The following is a 17,019-nucleotide window of genomic DNA, read 5'->3' as shown; positions in this document are numbered from 1 at the left end:
TGCTGGGTTCATAATGAAAAGAGCATTCCTCCTCATGTGCTCCTCTGATACCTTTCTCCTTTCCGATCATTCAACCCTCTGTGCCTAGCGATTGCTTGAGCACAGAGAGACAAGCTTCACAGACTGATTGACAGAAAATCTTCTTGGTGTGTGTCAACTGTGACAACATCTAGTGATTGGATCAAGGGATTAAAGTTAAACAGAGCTGATGAGGTCTGAGGCCCTGTTTGGACTTAGAAGTCCACCCTGGAGAACTGCAACCATTCATTGTTTCAGGGCATTCTGATGTCAACACACGGCATCAGTTTGTCATATCACTAATTTAACACAAGACAGCCAGGTTCAACATCTTAGTACTGATTCTGCAATGTTTTTCCCTACTGCAAGTCTAAGGAAATCATGTGGCTTAGTTAAAGGTGCAGTGTACAATATTTAGCATAGTAGCATTTAGTGAAACAAACTTAGTCAAAATGAAACAGAATCTAAATAAATAGGCATATCTAGATTTGTGATTACTTGCCTGATTAAATAGATTTTTTTTTTTACATTTTAGAATAAGCCTGTAATTAATACATAAGTCAAGGCCTCCTCCATTGTGTCTGCCATCTTGGATTTTTGCATCTTGCATGATTCTACAGTACCACAAAATTGGAGCCAGTTATCTGAGATACAGGAGGGCCTGAGGTTGCTATAGTGTCAGTTAATTTGGAATCACATTTTAAACTTTTGAAGTAGACTGGTTTATTTTTTAAGCCCATCTGTGGCAGACACCATCTTGAAAACAGTCTCTAACCTCGTAGCAGATCGAAAGGAGGAGAGGCCGGCCTTAAGCCTCCTCAAAAATAGCCACAGTGGTTTAACTTGGAGTCATATCATGGTAAATAGACTTGAGCTTTTACACCCCACCTATACATTCACATCCTTTTACCCTGCATTCACACACTGATGGTGAAGGTTGCCATCAGTATTGGCTAACCCCATTCAAATGGGTCCATACCCATTTACATGGGCGAAGCAGCGGGAGTCAATTGGGATTAAACGTCTTGCTCAGTACACATCAATATGTGACTGCAGGAGCTGGGGATCGAACCCATGACCTTCAGACTGCAAGATGACAGACTGAGCCACAGTCACCCCAATATCAGCCATGCCCCTAATTATGCATTATTCATACATGTCTTCAAACCAAAACAGCAGAGCTCTTTAAAAAACACCCTGTAGAATGTTTTTCCATAAAGACATGAACTATACTCAAGTTGTTTGTGGAACCAGGCTGTATGCTTACCTCTACTGTTAAATTAGCCATTTTTATATGGTTGTTATGGGGACTTCCAGGGTTTCTGCAGCAAGCCTCTAGTGGATACCCAAGGAGTTGCAGTTTGTGTGTTGGCTTCATTTTCTTTCACTGGAAGTTGCAGTTTTATTTCAACAATCACAACCTCTTTTATTTTAATGATGGGTAGTATTGAGAAGTACCAAAACGTTATAAAAAGCTACATTCATTTGAAAGAACAGTGTTTTGGAAAGAAAATCAAAATTTCAACCCAAACTCCTGCACTGGCTGAATATAACAAGTGCAGTGTTTTGGTACCAAAATATTGGCAATGTAGACAGTGCGCAGGAATTTGCTTGGGTGTTTTGACAGTTGAAAATAAGAAACTACCAAGTACTGAGTGCCTAAGACTTACAGTTTTGTAGCCATAGCATTAAAACAAGTGTCAGTGTCATTTCCTTTTTCACCAGTATCACATTGAGAGTTAAAGATTCTGTCATCAAGAGCTGACAAACTAGTAGTCACTAGAACTATTCTTAGAATTATGGTAAATGATAAACAGCAATATTATCAATGTGAATAATGGATTTCCAAATCTGTATGACTCTAAATTTTAAACTAAATGGACACTTGAAGAGCTACATGACATAGGGAACGGCCAGAAGTCTAAGCTCCTTTAGGTGATGCTGCTAGCATAATCACTTAAAGTGGTGGCATTTATTTTTAAATTTATAAAAGTAAAACGTTTTTTAAGCCGTAAAATTAGTTGGGTTCAAACATCTTTTATGCAACTCCCAGTCTTTCAAAAACTTTTTTTCTGTCTGACAAAAGAACAAAAAGCAACAACAGAAACTTCTCTGCAGATTTAAGGTAAAAGCTCAGTCAGAGACATTCATAAGCCATAGCCTTAAAATACCATATACTGAGTACTGCACAGGAAAAAACACATTTGCATACTGTATCGCACCTCTCAGTGTTTCCAGATTCAGTGTTGTGTTGCGACAAAAGACATGGAGGAGAAAGTTGAGATGTGAAGAGATCTGGGATGAGGGGAAAACTAAAGATACAAGACAAGTTTCCAGACTCGTGGAGGATGTTGTGGATGGAATTTTCAATGCAGCTTATATGCCTGTGAAATTTAAACTAAAGATGAACTTGTTTTCATCCATGAGTCACAGATCAGCACTGGGTTGCACCAGCTATGTGTAAGTTCAAATGTAGCATAGTTTGAATGTAGGTTCTTATTTGCATTGGAGTTAATGCTCTGCTAACATTTGAAATGAGATAGTGGACTATAGGCTTATAGTGGGACTTAAAGGGATATTTCAGTATTTTTGAAGTTGGGTCGTATGAGGTACGTAGCAGTAGAAGAGGTATTGCCTCCAGTGATTTCATTGAGCATTGCTCCTTTAAGAAGGACTAACTGGTTATAACAGCCAGGAAGCTAGGCTATACAGTGTAATAGATGGGTAAAGTTTCTCTGGGGAGTTTAGCAAGTTTTTTTTTATGTAAGAATGGGCCACAAAACAATGTTGGCTCAAACATACACAGCATTGAAAACTTTTGAATTTTTTTCCCCCTCAGAAAGCCTCTGTGTTTTTGTTACTATTTTGAAATGCAGGCTTTGGTATCCGGTTGCATGCTCTTGCACTGTAAAATAGTGACAAAACACAGAGGCTCTCTGGTTATAAAATGAAAGGCTTTTTTTTTTGATAGTTGAACATTTGAACATTTTTGATAGTACCAAAAACTCACTACATTGCAGGGAGAAACTGTACCCTTCTGTGATGCAGTATAGCTTAGCTTCCTGACCAAGACAACCAGTGAGTACTCTTTAAAGGAGCAATGCTCACTGAAATCACTGGAGGCTAATGCTACTTCTACTGCTACGTACTGAGAATGCTATATCTACACCCCCAGTAGATATAACATTCTCAGTAAGTCTGTTTTAGGACATATGAGTAAATTGCATTATATTTTCATTAATTAAAAGAAAATCAAACACCCTTAGAGTAAAATACATGATACAAATATAGGAAAATAATATATCAAAACATTGCTAAATTAGGCTAATCAAATGAAGCCAAAATTGTCCCAACTTAAGAGCTGTTTAGTGGCAAAAATAGCCAGTTCTACTTGCTGCACTGAGCCTAATGATCTGGATCTCTAAAAACAGCAGGACTTGACACCATAACATAAGGTAGAACTGGTGAACAGCTGGTGGAGCAGGCCACATATAAACTACTAGAAACCTACCTACCTGATTCTGTAACAGAAATACCTGCAATACCTCCCCACTTCAAAGAAAGATGTTTAGCCCAACTGATTGAGCATGACATAAAATCCTTTCCAGATAGAAAAGATGCTCTATCTCTGTATGGAAAGTAATTAGAGTAATCACTGTTCAAACTTTGTTAGAGTATTTATTTCCACAAACACCTTATGTAAACCCTAAAGAGCTGCTGCCTGGATGCTGCTGATGTTGTTTTTGTGCTCATCTTAATTAAATTACTAAGATCTTAGTGGGGATGATTAGCATGCTAGCAGTAATAGCTAGCAGGGAATCCAATAGCCTGTTATCATAATGAGTCCCTGTGGCGCTCTGTGTGGGAAGGTAAAAGAGAGAAAGAGAGAGAGAGAGAAGCGGTTACAGCTGTGGCACAAAGAGGAGGCTTACATCAAAGGACCAGTGATTTTATAGCAGAATACATTATTCAAATGGATTTGTTCAACTCGGCCTCAAGTAGATAATGTCACTGCTGGGATGATGCAGGAGACATGTCTTTTGTTTGTGTACAACACAACAACACAAACGCTCCCTCGCTGATGAATAAAAAGTTCAAATGTTCCTTCTAGTGGTGTTTGTGATGGTCCTCTCGCCCAGAGTCGTGGGATACAGCGAGTGACTGAATAAAGCAGCACACAGGATATTAAACACATGAAATATTTCCACTCATCAACACTCTTACCGGGGGTTCTGCACTGCGGCAGGCTCCTGCAGCTGTGCCCTCATCAGATCATTACACACCTGTTTCCACATCCTGCACTTCTGCTACACATATGCTCACAGCCTTGTCTTAATATGGTGCAATGTGGGCTTAACTGGTATGATTCAGCATAATAGTTCAGTGGTTAACATTGAAGTTCTGTTGAATAATTTAACATTTTTACTTTTTTCACTCTTGACTGTAACAGTAACTGTTCTTCAGCCCAACCCCTGACCCCTGTTTGATTTTAGGCCAAACTTAGGCACAACTTTGGGCAACGGTGGCTCAGGTGGGGTCAAAAGGTCATGGGATCCTCAACTCCTGCAGTCATGAGTTGGTGTGTCCTTGAGCAGGACACTTAACCCCAGTTTGCTCCCACTGCTTTGTTGGTGGTGTGTTAATGTCTATGGAAACATTTGAATGAAATTGTTCCAGTGATGGCCAATTCTCCATAGCAACCCATCAGTGTGTGAATGGGTAGGTGTGACCTGCACTTTGAGTAGTCAGATCACTAGAAAAGCCCTGTACAAGCTCAAGTCTGTTTACAACATTCTCCCTTGTCACCCTGTTCCTATTTTCTTCTCTGGCGATCTCATTAACACGAACAAGGAACAACAAAAGAGTGAGATGAAAAGGAATCAGGAGTGTTGAACAGGTTTATATCTTTGATTTTCATAGGCTTTCTTCACTCAATACTGTCCATGTTTGAAATGTATTCACCACAGAAGCAGAACTATACTACTAGTATACTTTCCTGTTAATTTGTTGTAGCCACTACTCAAGCAGTCTCTTCTCAACAGGATTACAACAAGGAAAACTTTCCCACTTAAAATCTACCTCTTCCATTTGTCCTCTAGATGCCAAGGCCTGTCCCTCCAAAGACTTCCAGTGCCGCAATGGGAAGTGCGTGGCACCGATCTTCGTCTGCGATGGTGATGACGACTGTGGGGACGCCAGCGATGAGGAGAAGTGCTCAGCTCCCACCTGTGGACAGCACGAGTTTCGCTGCAATGACTCAGAGTGCATCCCCGCTCTGTGGAGCTGCGACGGAGACCCGGACTGCAAGGACAAGTCTGACGAGTCCATGGAGCGCTGCAGCCGGAGGACGGAGCCTCAGAAACCTCGCTGCCCTGTGGGAGAGTTCCAGTGTGGAAGTGGGGAGTGTGTCCACATGAACTGGAAGTGTGACGGAGATGCAGACTGCAAAGATAAATCAGATGAAGCAAACTGCCGTAAGTCAGCTGTGAATTCATGTTTTTGGACCAGATTTCTGAAAGATAGTGCAGGTTGTGATGTTACCCAACAGACACATGTACATTTCCAAAATGTTGTCACTGATCTATGAAAACCCCACCTTCACCGGGCACTGAAACTGGTAAAAAAAAAGGTGATTTTAGTGACTATGATCGTGCCTTGGTTTTTGGTGCTTGGCAGGCTGGTCCGAGTGTCTCATGAACTGCTGATTTACTGGGATTTTCACACACAGCCATCTCAATGGTTTACAGAAAATGGTAAGAAAAAGGAGAAAATATCCAGTGATCCCTGGACTGAAAGGTCTTGTTGTTGCCAGACTCGTTTGAGCTGATAGAAAGGTAACAATACCGAAAAAAAAACACTTGTTACAATCAAGGTTTGTAGGAAAGCATTTCTGAATGCACAACACATCAAACCTTGAAGCAGAGGGGGCCACAGTAGCAGAAGATCACCCCGGATGTCACTCCTTTCAGCCAAGAACAGGAAATGGAGACTACAATTCAAACAGGTTCTCTAAAATTAGACAATAGAAGACAATGGAAGGAACCCTGAGTTAAACAGGTGTACCTGATAAAGTGATCGATGGACGTTTGTGTTTCACCTGAAGCTTTACAGACATAGAATAAATCAAATAAAAGTCAAAATAAAAGGACAGACAAAACAAAAAAAACTAAATTTGTTGTTTAAAAGCTTTAAAAGGCCTTAAAATGAATGCATGTGGTGCTGCTAACCTATCTTAATGCTTACCACTATTGTAAAAGATTGTACAAGCCACCACATTTCTCTCCTTTTGCCTCCTTTCGTTGACATTTATAGTCTGATGATGACACAACTTGACTATTTTTGAGATTCAGGCTAAAAGACAAAAATCTAGAGTCCTATAATGCCACAAGTTTGACATAGGTTGTGTCTTTAACTTAATTTACAATAAACCTTGCCAAAGTTAGATAGAAAAAAAAAATTTTGTCGTCATCACACTTTTCCCTGGAAAACTGCAGTGACAGGGCACCACAGGGTCTACAGGGTTAATTATTAGCAAGACACCCAGGAGGAACAAAATTATCTCAAAGTTGATTTCTATTCGGCCACAGCATGATAGAGAAAATCTCTTGTGAGTGTAACTCTGCTGTCAGGAGCCTGTTGGACAAAAAGATAAGAGACAAGAGTCATCCAGTTGACATGTCGTCTAATTTAAATCATCACAGCCTACTAAGATTTTCTTCTAAATGATGTATATGGCCGTATCTTTAGTCCCTGGAGTAACTTTGACAGAACTGGATGTACTCAAAGACACAGCTGCTTTGGTTTAATGCATTTATAAGAAGCATGCAGCAATCTTAAAGCTGTTTTATGTGAAGAATATGTTGCAGAAAGTCATGTAGTCCTTCTCTGGTGGAAGAAAATCTATTGTATTGACTTTCATGCTAATTATTACAAAGGATAACAATGGCTGTAGACTTTAATGAAGGTGATTAATGCATACCAACAGTAGTGCATGTTTTGTTGTGTAGCAGTGTCCGACTATCACAGCTCCTAAAGACATGGCCTGTTTTTCAGACGCTACAAGAGCGAACTTGTTGTCCCACCAAGTGATTGAAGAAAGATCATTGCTGACATTATCTCGATGATCTATGAGCATGTTGCCATGCAGCAATGTGATCTGAACCTCTGAGCGTGTTGAGCCTTGTGTGTTTGTTGTGAGTGTGCGTTTGTGTGCATGTGTGCTCAGTGCGTGTGTGGGAGGTGAAGGTCCTTCATCAAGCGAGACCCCCATCTGGTCGCCTCTTCACACTCCCACACACCACTCAGAGAGATGACAGCAGGCTCACACGTACGACATGATACCAGCACAGCGTGCACAGAGACGCGTGCTAGTGCTTTAACAATACTGTGGACACGTGCATTCATGGAGATCAGACTAAATGTTTCAGGCACATGAAAAGGCAGAGGCTGAAATAATGATGCAATCATGGAGGGTTGTGTAGCCCATGAAAGACGCTTTAATCGCTGCAACAGTGAATCAGCATAAAGAGCTGTTTCCATGTATAGACTATTGCACACGGTGTAGAATAAACTCTTTAACACCTTCCAGCTTGTCTGGAAACAATCATGCAGAGCCAAAAGGTCATTACTGTTTATTTTCTTTGTAGGCATGCACTGCATGATGGGATAGCTTTGATGGAAATATTATACGACAACAATGTTAAAAAGATTATGCAAATCAGCATCACAGTCAAAACATTTAGGCTGGAAAGCTCGCTCAGAGCTTCCTGATCATTAAATCTTTATCCTACGAACAGCTCACCTTTATTAAGGGATACAGAGACACCAGCTCCGCTCTATCACAACTATGTAACATATTGATTTCACAGCCTTCTGTATTACAGATATGATATTCTCCTCAAAACCTAACCCATAATGCAGTGTATGCCTCTAAAGAAAATGAGCAGGCATGACCTTTTGGCCCTGTGCAGTTTTTTCCCTGACAAGCTGGAGGATGTTAAAGTAGATTAAGCTTTTTCAATATAGAAAAGGTCAAAGGTGAGTTTTTTTTTTTTAATCAATGTGGTGTTACAAGGACAGATCTAACTGTAAGAGTCATATCTGACCTTACTACTAAATCCGATGTTATCTGTCTAGAGTAGAAAACAATGAACACTCAATCCAACACCACTGATCAACTTTTAGGGATATTCCAGTATTTTTGAAGTTGGGCCGTATCAGGTAGCTAAGAGTAAAGGTCTTTACACATTGGGTCCATTATTTTCAGATGCATTTTTTCACATCTGTAATCCGAACAAACGTCACATACTCGAACCTTGCACACTGGGTCTGATGAATTACTTGCCTTCACTGCAAAAATTCATAGAATGTGGCAAATTGTTCCGTACTATGAGCCTGTGGCTCTGTCACTCCTGGATCCACCCTGACAGAGAGCTTCATACAGCACACACTTATGCATCATAGCGCTGAGCCAAGTAAGAGAGATGGAGAACAACTTTTGAATTCTGTCTCTTTTATGACCTGTGAGTAGGTTACAAACTTCTGCCTTTATCTGTTATATTTCCAAGGCTGATATCCACATAATACACAGAAAAACTATGGTGTTTGAAGTGAGGCTTGGATGCAAGAGAGAGAGAGAGGGAGGGGTTGGGTGGGGGTGAGAAAGCGAGAGAGAGATTAAAGCAACAGGCGCTGGTCTAAATAATCAGTCAGCCATCTATCTGTTATATTTCCATGGTTGATATCCACATAATAAACGAGCAAACTCTGGTGTTGAAAGTGAGGTTTTGCTATGAGAGTGAGAGCGAGACAGGAGGGGTCCAGCAGGGGTGAGCAAGCAAGGAGAAAGCAGCAGGCACTGTTTTGAATCATCCATTCAAATGACTCAGACTAATGTGAAATTTTTTCATAAAATCGAGCCTGTTCCAGAAAGAAATATGACAGACACAGATTTCGGTGTCAGTGTGCAAACATGTTTAGAAATACATGAGCTTGATTTTCTTTCTTCTTTGTCTTAAAAAACTGACTCAGTTTTTTAAGACAAAAAGTCCAGGAGAGACAAAAAGGTTAAAAAATAGCTGTGGGCTCAGAGGTTTTACATGTAAATTGCATGAAAACCAAGCTGTGACGCTGCAGTGATGCGGCTGCCTTTTACACAGATGGCTGCAGCGTTGGGATCATTTTGTGAGCCAACCTTCTTTTTCACTACATAAATTCTCTTTCACAAAAAGTTGCTAACTTAATGTATGTGCATTATTTACTTAAGAAATGTTGTGAATAAAGGACAGAGCTACACAATAAAAGTGCCAACTGTCTTAATAATCATGTCCACTGCTGACAGAAATGATGAGACGGCAGCTGTCTGTATGATCTGGATTTGATGGGGTGGGGGTGCGTGCTCATCCCAGTGTGTGAACAGAAGTAGGAGGTTGGAGCTGGCTGTCAAATAAGATGTAATAGTTTGAGATGTCTGTGTGATGTAAATGAGGCGGCAGAGCTCACCTGAGGGAGGTGCAACATTTGGATGTAAATGAGGAATGTGAGAATCATCGCAGATCTCCAGTTTGTTCTCTCCGCCTCCTCATTTCCATCAAGCTTTGCTGATTCCTACAGACTCATCCCTGGTTATTATCCCTCCTCTTTTTTAAGACATCTGTCTCTGTATTCTTGTGTTACCTCACAGACTAGCTGAGACGAGTGACTGAGCAGGAGGAGGACAGGAGGTTAATGTAGATGAAAAATGGGAAAGTTGTATCTGCAGTTGTTTCTCTCCTTTTCCACCTGCCAACTTTCTGCAGATGGCGATCCGTTAATATCGCTCTTCTTCCAGAGGATTTATCATAATTAGCTTAGCTCAGATCAAATCATTTGGAGAATATGATCAGCACATTTTCCTCTGGTGGAGAGAGTTTCCTCCACATTTTGCTGCTTCAGCTCTTAAATTTGTTTATATCTGTATGAGCACCAGTGCACCAGTCAGCCTCCCTGTGTGGTCGTACGTTTAGACACATGCATTTCAGTTTATTTTTCCTCTGCTCACCTCCAGTACTTGTGTAAATTTGTGGATATGTGATACTGATTGTGCACCACGCTGTTTTTTTGTCACCTCAACAACCATTGATCATGTCTGCCCCCGCTCCCTCAGCAGAGCGGGTCCAAAACACAACACATGAATAATTAAAGAGCCAGTTAAAAAGACGAATGAGTTAAATAAACCTGCCCCTGTGCTGCAAGAGCAAGCACAAACAAATACCAATACACACCTCCACGTAAAAACACACACGCAGTAGGTCAGTGGATGTGCCGTTTCCTCAGACAGTGAATGAATACCTGCCTGGGTTTCATTTCCACTGGGGCTTTTTCTGTGGAGGTGAGAGTTGTGTATGAGTGATTACTGTTGGATTGAACCTAACTCAAAGTTGATGAAAGAAGAAAAAACACACTGTACACACATGTGCACATCTTCATAGAGGGAGGTGAAGAGAGATGATGCTTTATTGTGTGTGTGTGTGTGTGTGGGTAGATGTGTTATTCTCAGCTCTGCAGGAATGAAGCTTAATTAGAATGAGAAATGAAAGTTTAGACACAAATCTGTCCTGATAACTTTGAAACAAGCATCCAAATGCCCTTGATGCCTCATATGCAATGACAGAATGAATGATAGTCAGATGACTTTGATAAGATTTCCTACAAAAAGTGTTCCTAATTCTTCAAAACGGCATCTTACAAAACAATTTTACATGTTATGGATTGTTTTGGCTTCAGAGACAGGGAGCTGTGTGACAGCAGCAGTGAATGCAACGTCAGTCAAGCCACCACCATGACAGCTATTAATTATCAGTCATATATTCGGAGGTTCAAATGTAAAGAGAATTGAAAGGGGTAAAACTCAGTCTAATGGTCCAAAAAATTTCAACAGGGAGTGCTTGGTTTCCTGTTTTCAGCACCATGTAACTTTGGTGGCGAGATTCTCTCATGGGAAGTGATTTTATGGCAGTGGTTCTCAAGTAGTCTTATAACCCACCACCATCTCCTTAATGAGAAATCCCAGCTGAATCCAACCATTTTCTACACTGCCTATCCCATTGGGGGTCAAGGGGGACTGGAGCCTATCCCAGTGTTCATTCGGTGAGAGAACACCAGTCGATCACAGGTCTGACATATTGAGACAGAAAACCAGGCACACTCAACTCACACCTACGACCGATTAAGAGTCACCAATTAACCTGATGATGTGAGGAAGCCAGAGTACCCTCAGAGAACCCACGCATTCACAGGGAGAACATGCAAACTCCACACAGAAAGGCCCTGACAAGGAAGCAAACCAAGAACCTCCAGCCCCCACATTTTATCCACCTAATTTTATTTTATGAAAAATGTTTGACTTGAGATGTAAATAATATGTGTATAATTTCTTACACCTGATGGCTAGTTGAGGACCAACATTAGCCGTTAAATATACAAACACATACTTCACATGATAACAGATTGTAAAGTAGCAAAAACAAAAACAAAAAAAAAAAACGTAATATTTGCACATAATTCTTTTGTATTACTTAACCTTTCCTTTTCAGCCCACATGGTTTTCTGGCTCATCATTGTCTTTGATGACTTCACCCCCTTCTGTTTGTCTACAAATGTACAGCGAGAATGACCTGTGCAGTTGCACCCTGAGATTCTCTGAGTGCACACCAAACTGAATCCTAACACATTATTACATTAAAGCCGTTCATGTTTAAAATAGTGTTTGTTTGAAAAAAGAGTGGAGTGCCAGCTGGACTGTGGCTAACATTAGCACTGAACACACACATCAAGGATGCTTGACTCAGTTTGAGGTTAGGATGTTTTATGGTGTACTTAGCCAGGCCTTAATACAACCATAGGGGTTATATCATAACCATACAGAGTAAGCTGTACATTATGAAGTGGTAGACAAAGATATCTGTAAGTTTTTTTTTTCTCTAGTATTTAAAGGATATTCAACAGTCACAAATACTCAAATACATGTATGGGGTTTAATCTAGGACATAACAGTATGAGAACAGTATAAGAACGTCCTTGCCATGTCTAAATGATTATTTAAGACCCAACATGAATCCACCATGAGCACAGCACTAATCAACTGTTATCAAATTTCAGTGGTAAGGAAAACCTTCAGCAGACCCAGACTCATGTTGAACAGGCATACATATGCTGAGCTGTGGAAGAGTTTAAAGGGACAGAAAGCTTTAATAAGGACAATTTAGAGATTGATATATATATATATATATATATACATATATATATATATATATTGCTCTTTTACTAACTATGTAAACTCTGTCAATTTTCTGTTTGAGTGCAGTAAGACTCTGCTTCATGTATGATCTTTCTTAAATCAAATAAGAGACCTAAAGATGACATTTTCCCTGTTGGTTCTGTGTTTCTCCTGCAGCCCTGCTCACATGCCGACCTGATGAGTTCCAGTGCGGCGATGGATCGTGCATCCATGGCACCAAGCAGTGTAACAAAGTGCACGACTGTCCGGATTACAGTGATGAAGCTGGCTGTGTAAATGGTAAGAGTCGGATGATTACCTGTTATTTAACATGCTTGCACACCTCCGTAATACCTGTGACATGCTATTGTATCAATGCAATAGAGGCTTTTAGTGTTTTTGTCTAATAACAGCATGAAATATTTTTAAATAGTAACACACATTTAGTCTGTTTTAACATTTAAGTCTTTTGTCGGACTTGTTCAGCTTGATAAATCTGTAAAATTACAACTTTAATACTTCAAACCAGACTCATGTGGTTTGTACCAGAGTGTTGCACAGATGGCAGCAGTTGGCTGAACCAGTGAAATCTGCCCCATGAGAAACTCCTAAAAGAAGCAAATTGTGTGTTGGCAGAGCTTCAGATTTAGAGGAATGGGAATTTTTAAGAGGTCAAAGAGTCAAAGTATTTAAAGAGTCTCAGTATGCCTCTGATGAAGCCTTAAAGCTCCTTTAAAAACTGAAAGAAGTGTTCACAGAGAAGTGTGGCAGTGGAAGAAAAGCATAATTCATTTTGGCTAACAAGTACCAGTGGACTAACTGCATCTCCACAAGTTTACATGCTGTAGCACAGAGGAAAGCTCAAGGTCATCATCAGACGCTCAGATAGGCTGTGTCATTTTTTTTTTTAAGTCAGTGTTTTAAAGTGGAGCTGTGAACCTAAAATTGATTTTCTACTCTTCACAGTTTCCACAAAGGGCACAGTGGAGTGTGCGTGCACCTGCACAAGGCAGTTTTTTTATTAACAAAAGTGTCTCATGCTCTTCACCTGTGTCTGTATGTGCTTCATTCACAAATTGTGGCTAAATATAATGATGGACAATTTCTTCAATATAGTCAGGTGAATGGTTGTTCCATCATCAACATTTGTGATGATGCAATCATAAAATTTCACAAGTGATGAGTTGCAGTTTGGAAACGTCAAATACATAAATGTTTAGAGTATTATTTAGCAGACACTTTTATCCAAAGTGATGTACATCTGAGACAGGTGTTCATGGTATTAAGGACCATACCCAAGGGCCCACACTGGATACCCACTGTCCCCTTACTGGGATTCAAACCTCCAGTCTCATGTAACAAAGAATATCTCTGAGCTATCCAGCCACAAATCTCACCTGTATAGTTCCAGGTTGCCATTGACCTTGCCCTAAGGGCCAATCCTATTTCTACCCCTTAGCCCTTCCCCTCCGTCTACCCCTTCCCCTTCCCCTTGAAACAGAGTTGTAAGGCCCAGGGATGAAAACATTGCGTTACCTCATCACACATTGCCATTGAATAGCTGTGTCATCAGAGGTGAAGAGTTCACATAAATGAGATGCCCTCGTCAAATGTGGTACTGTCACTTGCTTGGGTCCTTGCCAACTTTTTATGCCTGCCTTCAGCAAACCAAAGATATCACAGGAGAAGACATATATGTGAAATCTTTGAATGATGGCGGATCAGCTTATGCTACATAGAAAATACGTTGCATTGTATTTAGCGATGGCAACAAGCTCATCAAAACAATAGCCAACTGGCTCAGCTGGAAGTGTAATTTTCATATTGTATTAGCTACTGTCCTGTAATCCTGTGGGAAGTTCATCAAACCCATAAGTTTCAAGTGTGGTCCTGAAAAGTCTTCATTTCAAGGGCATTGTAGCCCTTAGCCCTAGTCCCTGATTCAAAAGAAAATTGGAATACCCCTTCACCTGACGTGAAAGAGCAAAACCAAGGGGAATGGCTAAAATAATGGCTATGGGGTAGAAATGGAAATGACCATAAGCCTTCTGTCAAACAGCTACATCATGCTGCTTGCAGTCATATCAGCCATGCCGGTTATTATACATAACTCGTGTCTTTCTCAAAAACAAAACAGACAAGTTGTTATTATAGAGTGCACCCATAAAGACATGAACTAGTCTGATCAAAATCCTGCCTTGAAAACAGCTGTAAATGTGTTTATTTCAACTCAAAAAATAGTACCTTAACATAGGATGTGTATGTGACTTTCAGGGCTTTTGCAGCCACCCCCTAGTGGACACTCTCAGAACTGCAGTTTTTTGCACTTCTACATTTGCTTCCTTTTTTCAGCTGCTGAGCTTGCCACTTAGGACTGTGCAGTTATTACCAAAATCCTAATCAGATTTATTTTGATTCACATTGACTTTCCAATCACTTAACATGACTACCCATTGATAGTCCAACACCTTGATTTGTGCATGAATTACAAATGTTTGAATGCATTTGCCATACTGCTTATCATTGCATATCGTACTCAGGTAGTTGTGTTACCCTGCTCCAGGCTGAACTCATCAAATACAAAAAAGATGACAGATAAGGTTATTTCCCGTTGTTGTTAACCAACAGCTGCCTGGGGCACAGATCAGTTGTGCCCCATGTGCGCAGCCCGTCAAGGTTCTGGTCCAAGCTGCAGCACTTTCTCCACATGTCTTTCCCACTTTTGCATCTCTATTTCCAACTCTAATCACTGTCCTCCTCTAAATAAGGGCACACAAAGCTGAAAATGAAAAAAAACGCTTTGCAAATGAACCACAAAACTTGCCGGGGCTCTTTCTGCTCCTCACTTAAATCAGGTGAGAGCGGTTGTAATGAGAGGAGCAGAGCATGCCCTGTGCTTTGTGCTTTATTTATTTATTTATTAAACGGTATTTCACATGTTTTTAATGCGCCGTATAGATTAATTGAATTGGATTGGAGTTTTTAGAAAACAAAAGATAGATAATTGATGCAAAAACAGAATAATACACATTAAAATCTTTGTTATGTTAATAAGATTCAATAAAATAATACATTATTAGAGTAACAAGAAATATTTCAAGTCACAAAATGATCTAATGTTTTAATGTGATAGAATGTGGTGAAATAATGTGATCCCAATGATATAAATGTTTTTATAAAACTACATCAATAGTCTACTGCATCATTTGCAAATGGTCATGGGTATTATGAAAATAAATCTCCTAAAAAGTGTGCATCTTCTTTTTTCTCTTCTACAGTTACAAAGTGCGACGGGCCCAGAAAGTTCCGCTGTAAGAATGGAGAGTGTATCGACAGCAGCAAGGTGTGTGACAACGTCAAAGACTGCAAAGACTGGTCTGATGAGCCCATGAAGGAGTGCGGTAAGATCACCTCTCTCAGTTTGTCTTCACACATAAAAACACCCACATATCCACACACGCATTAGTCCTGTTGTCACCTCAGGCATACATAAATGCAGTTACATGCTCGTGTAATTGCACCGATGCTCTCACACATACCCAGGCGTCATCAGCTGCCTCTAATGTGGGTGGTCAGTCTTCTTAGTAAATGGAGCTTCATTTGATCAAGGCAGGAAATCAGGACATTTCTCTGCTGCCTTGTAATGATCAAAGAGGCAAGTATTTCCCCCCTCAGAGTGATCTTAGTCTAGAAAACGTGCCTGGCCTACATTACCAATAAGAAACCACGTAGATGTGATGCACACCGTAGATAATTACCGTTAAATGAGCTTTAGTCACGCATCTCACATCAGAAGTAATGAAGTCCAGGCTCAGCTGAGGAAAACATACCTGTTAATAAAATCAGTCAAGTAAGAGCAGCTGATGGAATTATGAAACTGAGGTATCACTGTGAAATGTTACTCGAGTAAAATAAAGCAGTTTCAAGCCACTCACATGGGTTTAAATTAACATGTGAGTGTGTTGCCTTCTCAGTGAGCTCTGATCTCACAGCAGATTCATATATACAGTAATGAGATTGCCCTGTAACCATATCATTAATGTTAAACATCATGTTCACTGTGTCTCAAGGCAAACCTGGAGTTTCTCTTTTAGCTGTGACAGTAATTATCTGCAACATGGAAATAATGAGGAATCTTTAGCCCTAGCCAGGCTAGAGTTATGTAAAATTGATTGAAAACTTAATCTTATACAGTACATGTTCTAGCTATTCAGTCTCCCAATGCATTATTTTTTGCTTTTATACATTTAGCTATTGCATTTCTTCCTTATTAACAGCAGTATTTACCCACAAATACTTTAAAAGTTTTAGAAAGTCTGCATTTAAATTTTTTAAATTAAACATCTTGAAAAAAGTATTTTTTGACTTAAGGTGGGTCATGAATTAAAGATGACCTGTCGACAGAAACATATCTGAATATTTGACAGAAACTACAATATCCTCTGTGTATTTTTCTCTAGTGGATTTTTTGTTCATGTGACATTTCATGGCATTTAAATTAACATACTACATATTAAATATGTATTCACAAATCACAAACAGAAGAAAGGAGAATAAGGTAAGGAAATACAAAATGAGGGTAAAAATGACAGATTGGTTTTCAAGAGTAAATAGTAATTATGAGGTGACTTTCCAGATATCTAGAAAGTGCTGTGAATTGTATGAATTTGTCTTTGTTGAGGGTGTATTTAAGTCTTAATATATTTAAATATGTTTTCAAAGGGTGTGCAGCAACCCTGATAACA

The 17,019-nt window shown here is 39.9% G+C and overlaps 1 protein-coding gene across 3 annotated transcripts in view; it reads left to right on the top strand.

Moving 5' to 3' along the window:
- Window positions 1-17,019, top strand: part of lrp8 (low density lipoprotein receptor-related protein 8, apolipoprotein e receptor) — a 319,636-nt gene that overhangs the window by 224,249 nt on the left and 78,368 nt on the right. For all 3 annotated transcript variants that reach the window (XM_041791395.1, XM_041791394.1, XM_041791393.1), the window contains exons 5-7: window positions 5,118-5,492; window positions 12,452-12,574; window positions 15,553-15,675. In XM_041791395.1, coding sequence (XP_041647329.1) covers window positions 5,118-5,492; window positions 12,452-12,574; window positions 15,553-15,675 — 621 coding nt within the window. The remainder of the gene's footprint in view (window positions 1-5,117; window positions 5,493-12,451; window positions 12,575-15,552; window positions 15,676-17,019) is intronic.

The sequence above is a fragment of the Cheilinus undulatus genome, linkage group 7, assembly GCF_018320785.1.
Source record: "Cheilinus undulatus linkage group 7, ASM1832078v1, whole genome shotgun sequence".
Lineage (NCBI taxonomy): Eukaryota > Metazoa > Chordata > Actinopteri > Labriformes > Labridae > Cheilinus > Cheilinus undulatus.
Note: the sequence above shows the minus strand (reverse complement) of the source record. Positions and strands in the feature narration are given on the sequence as shown.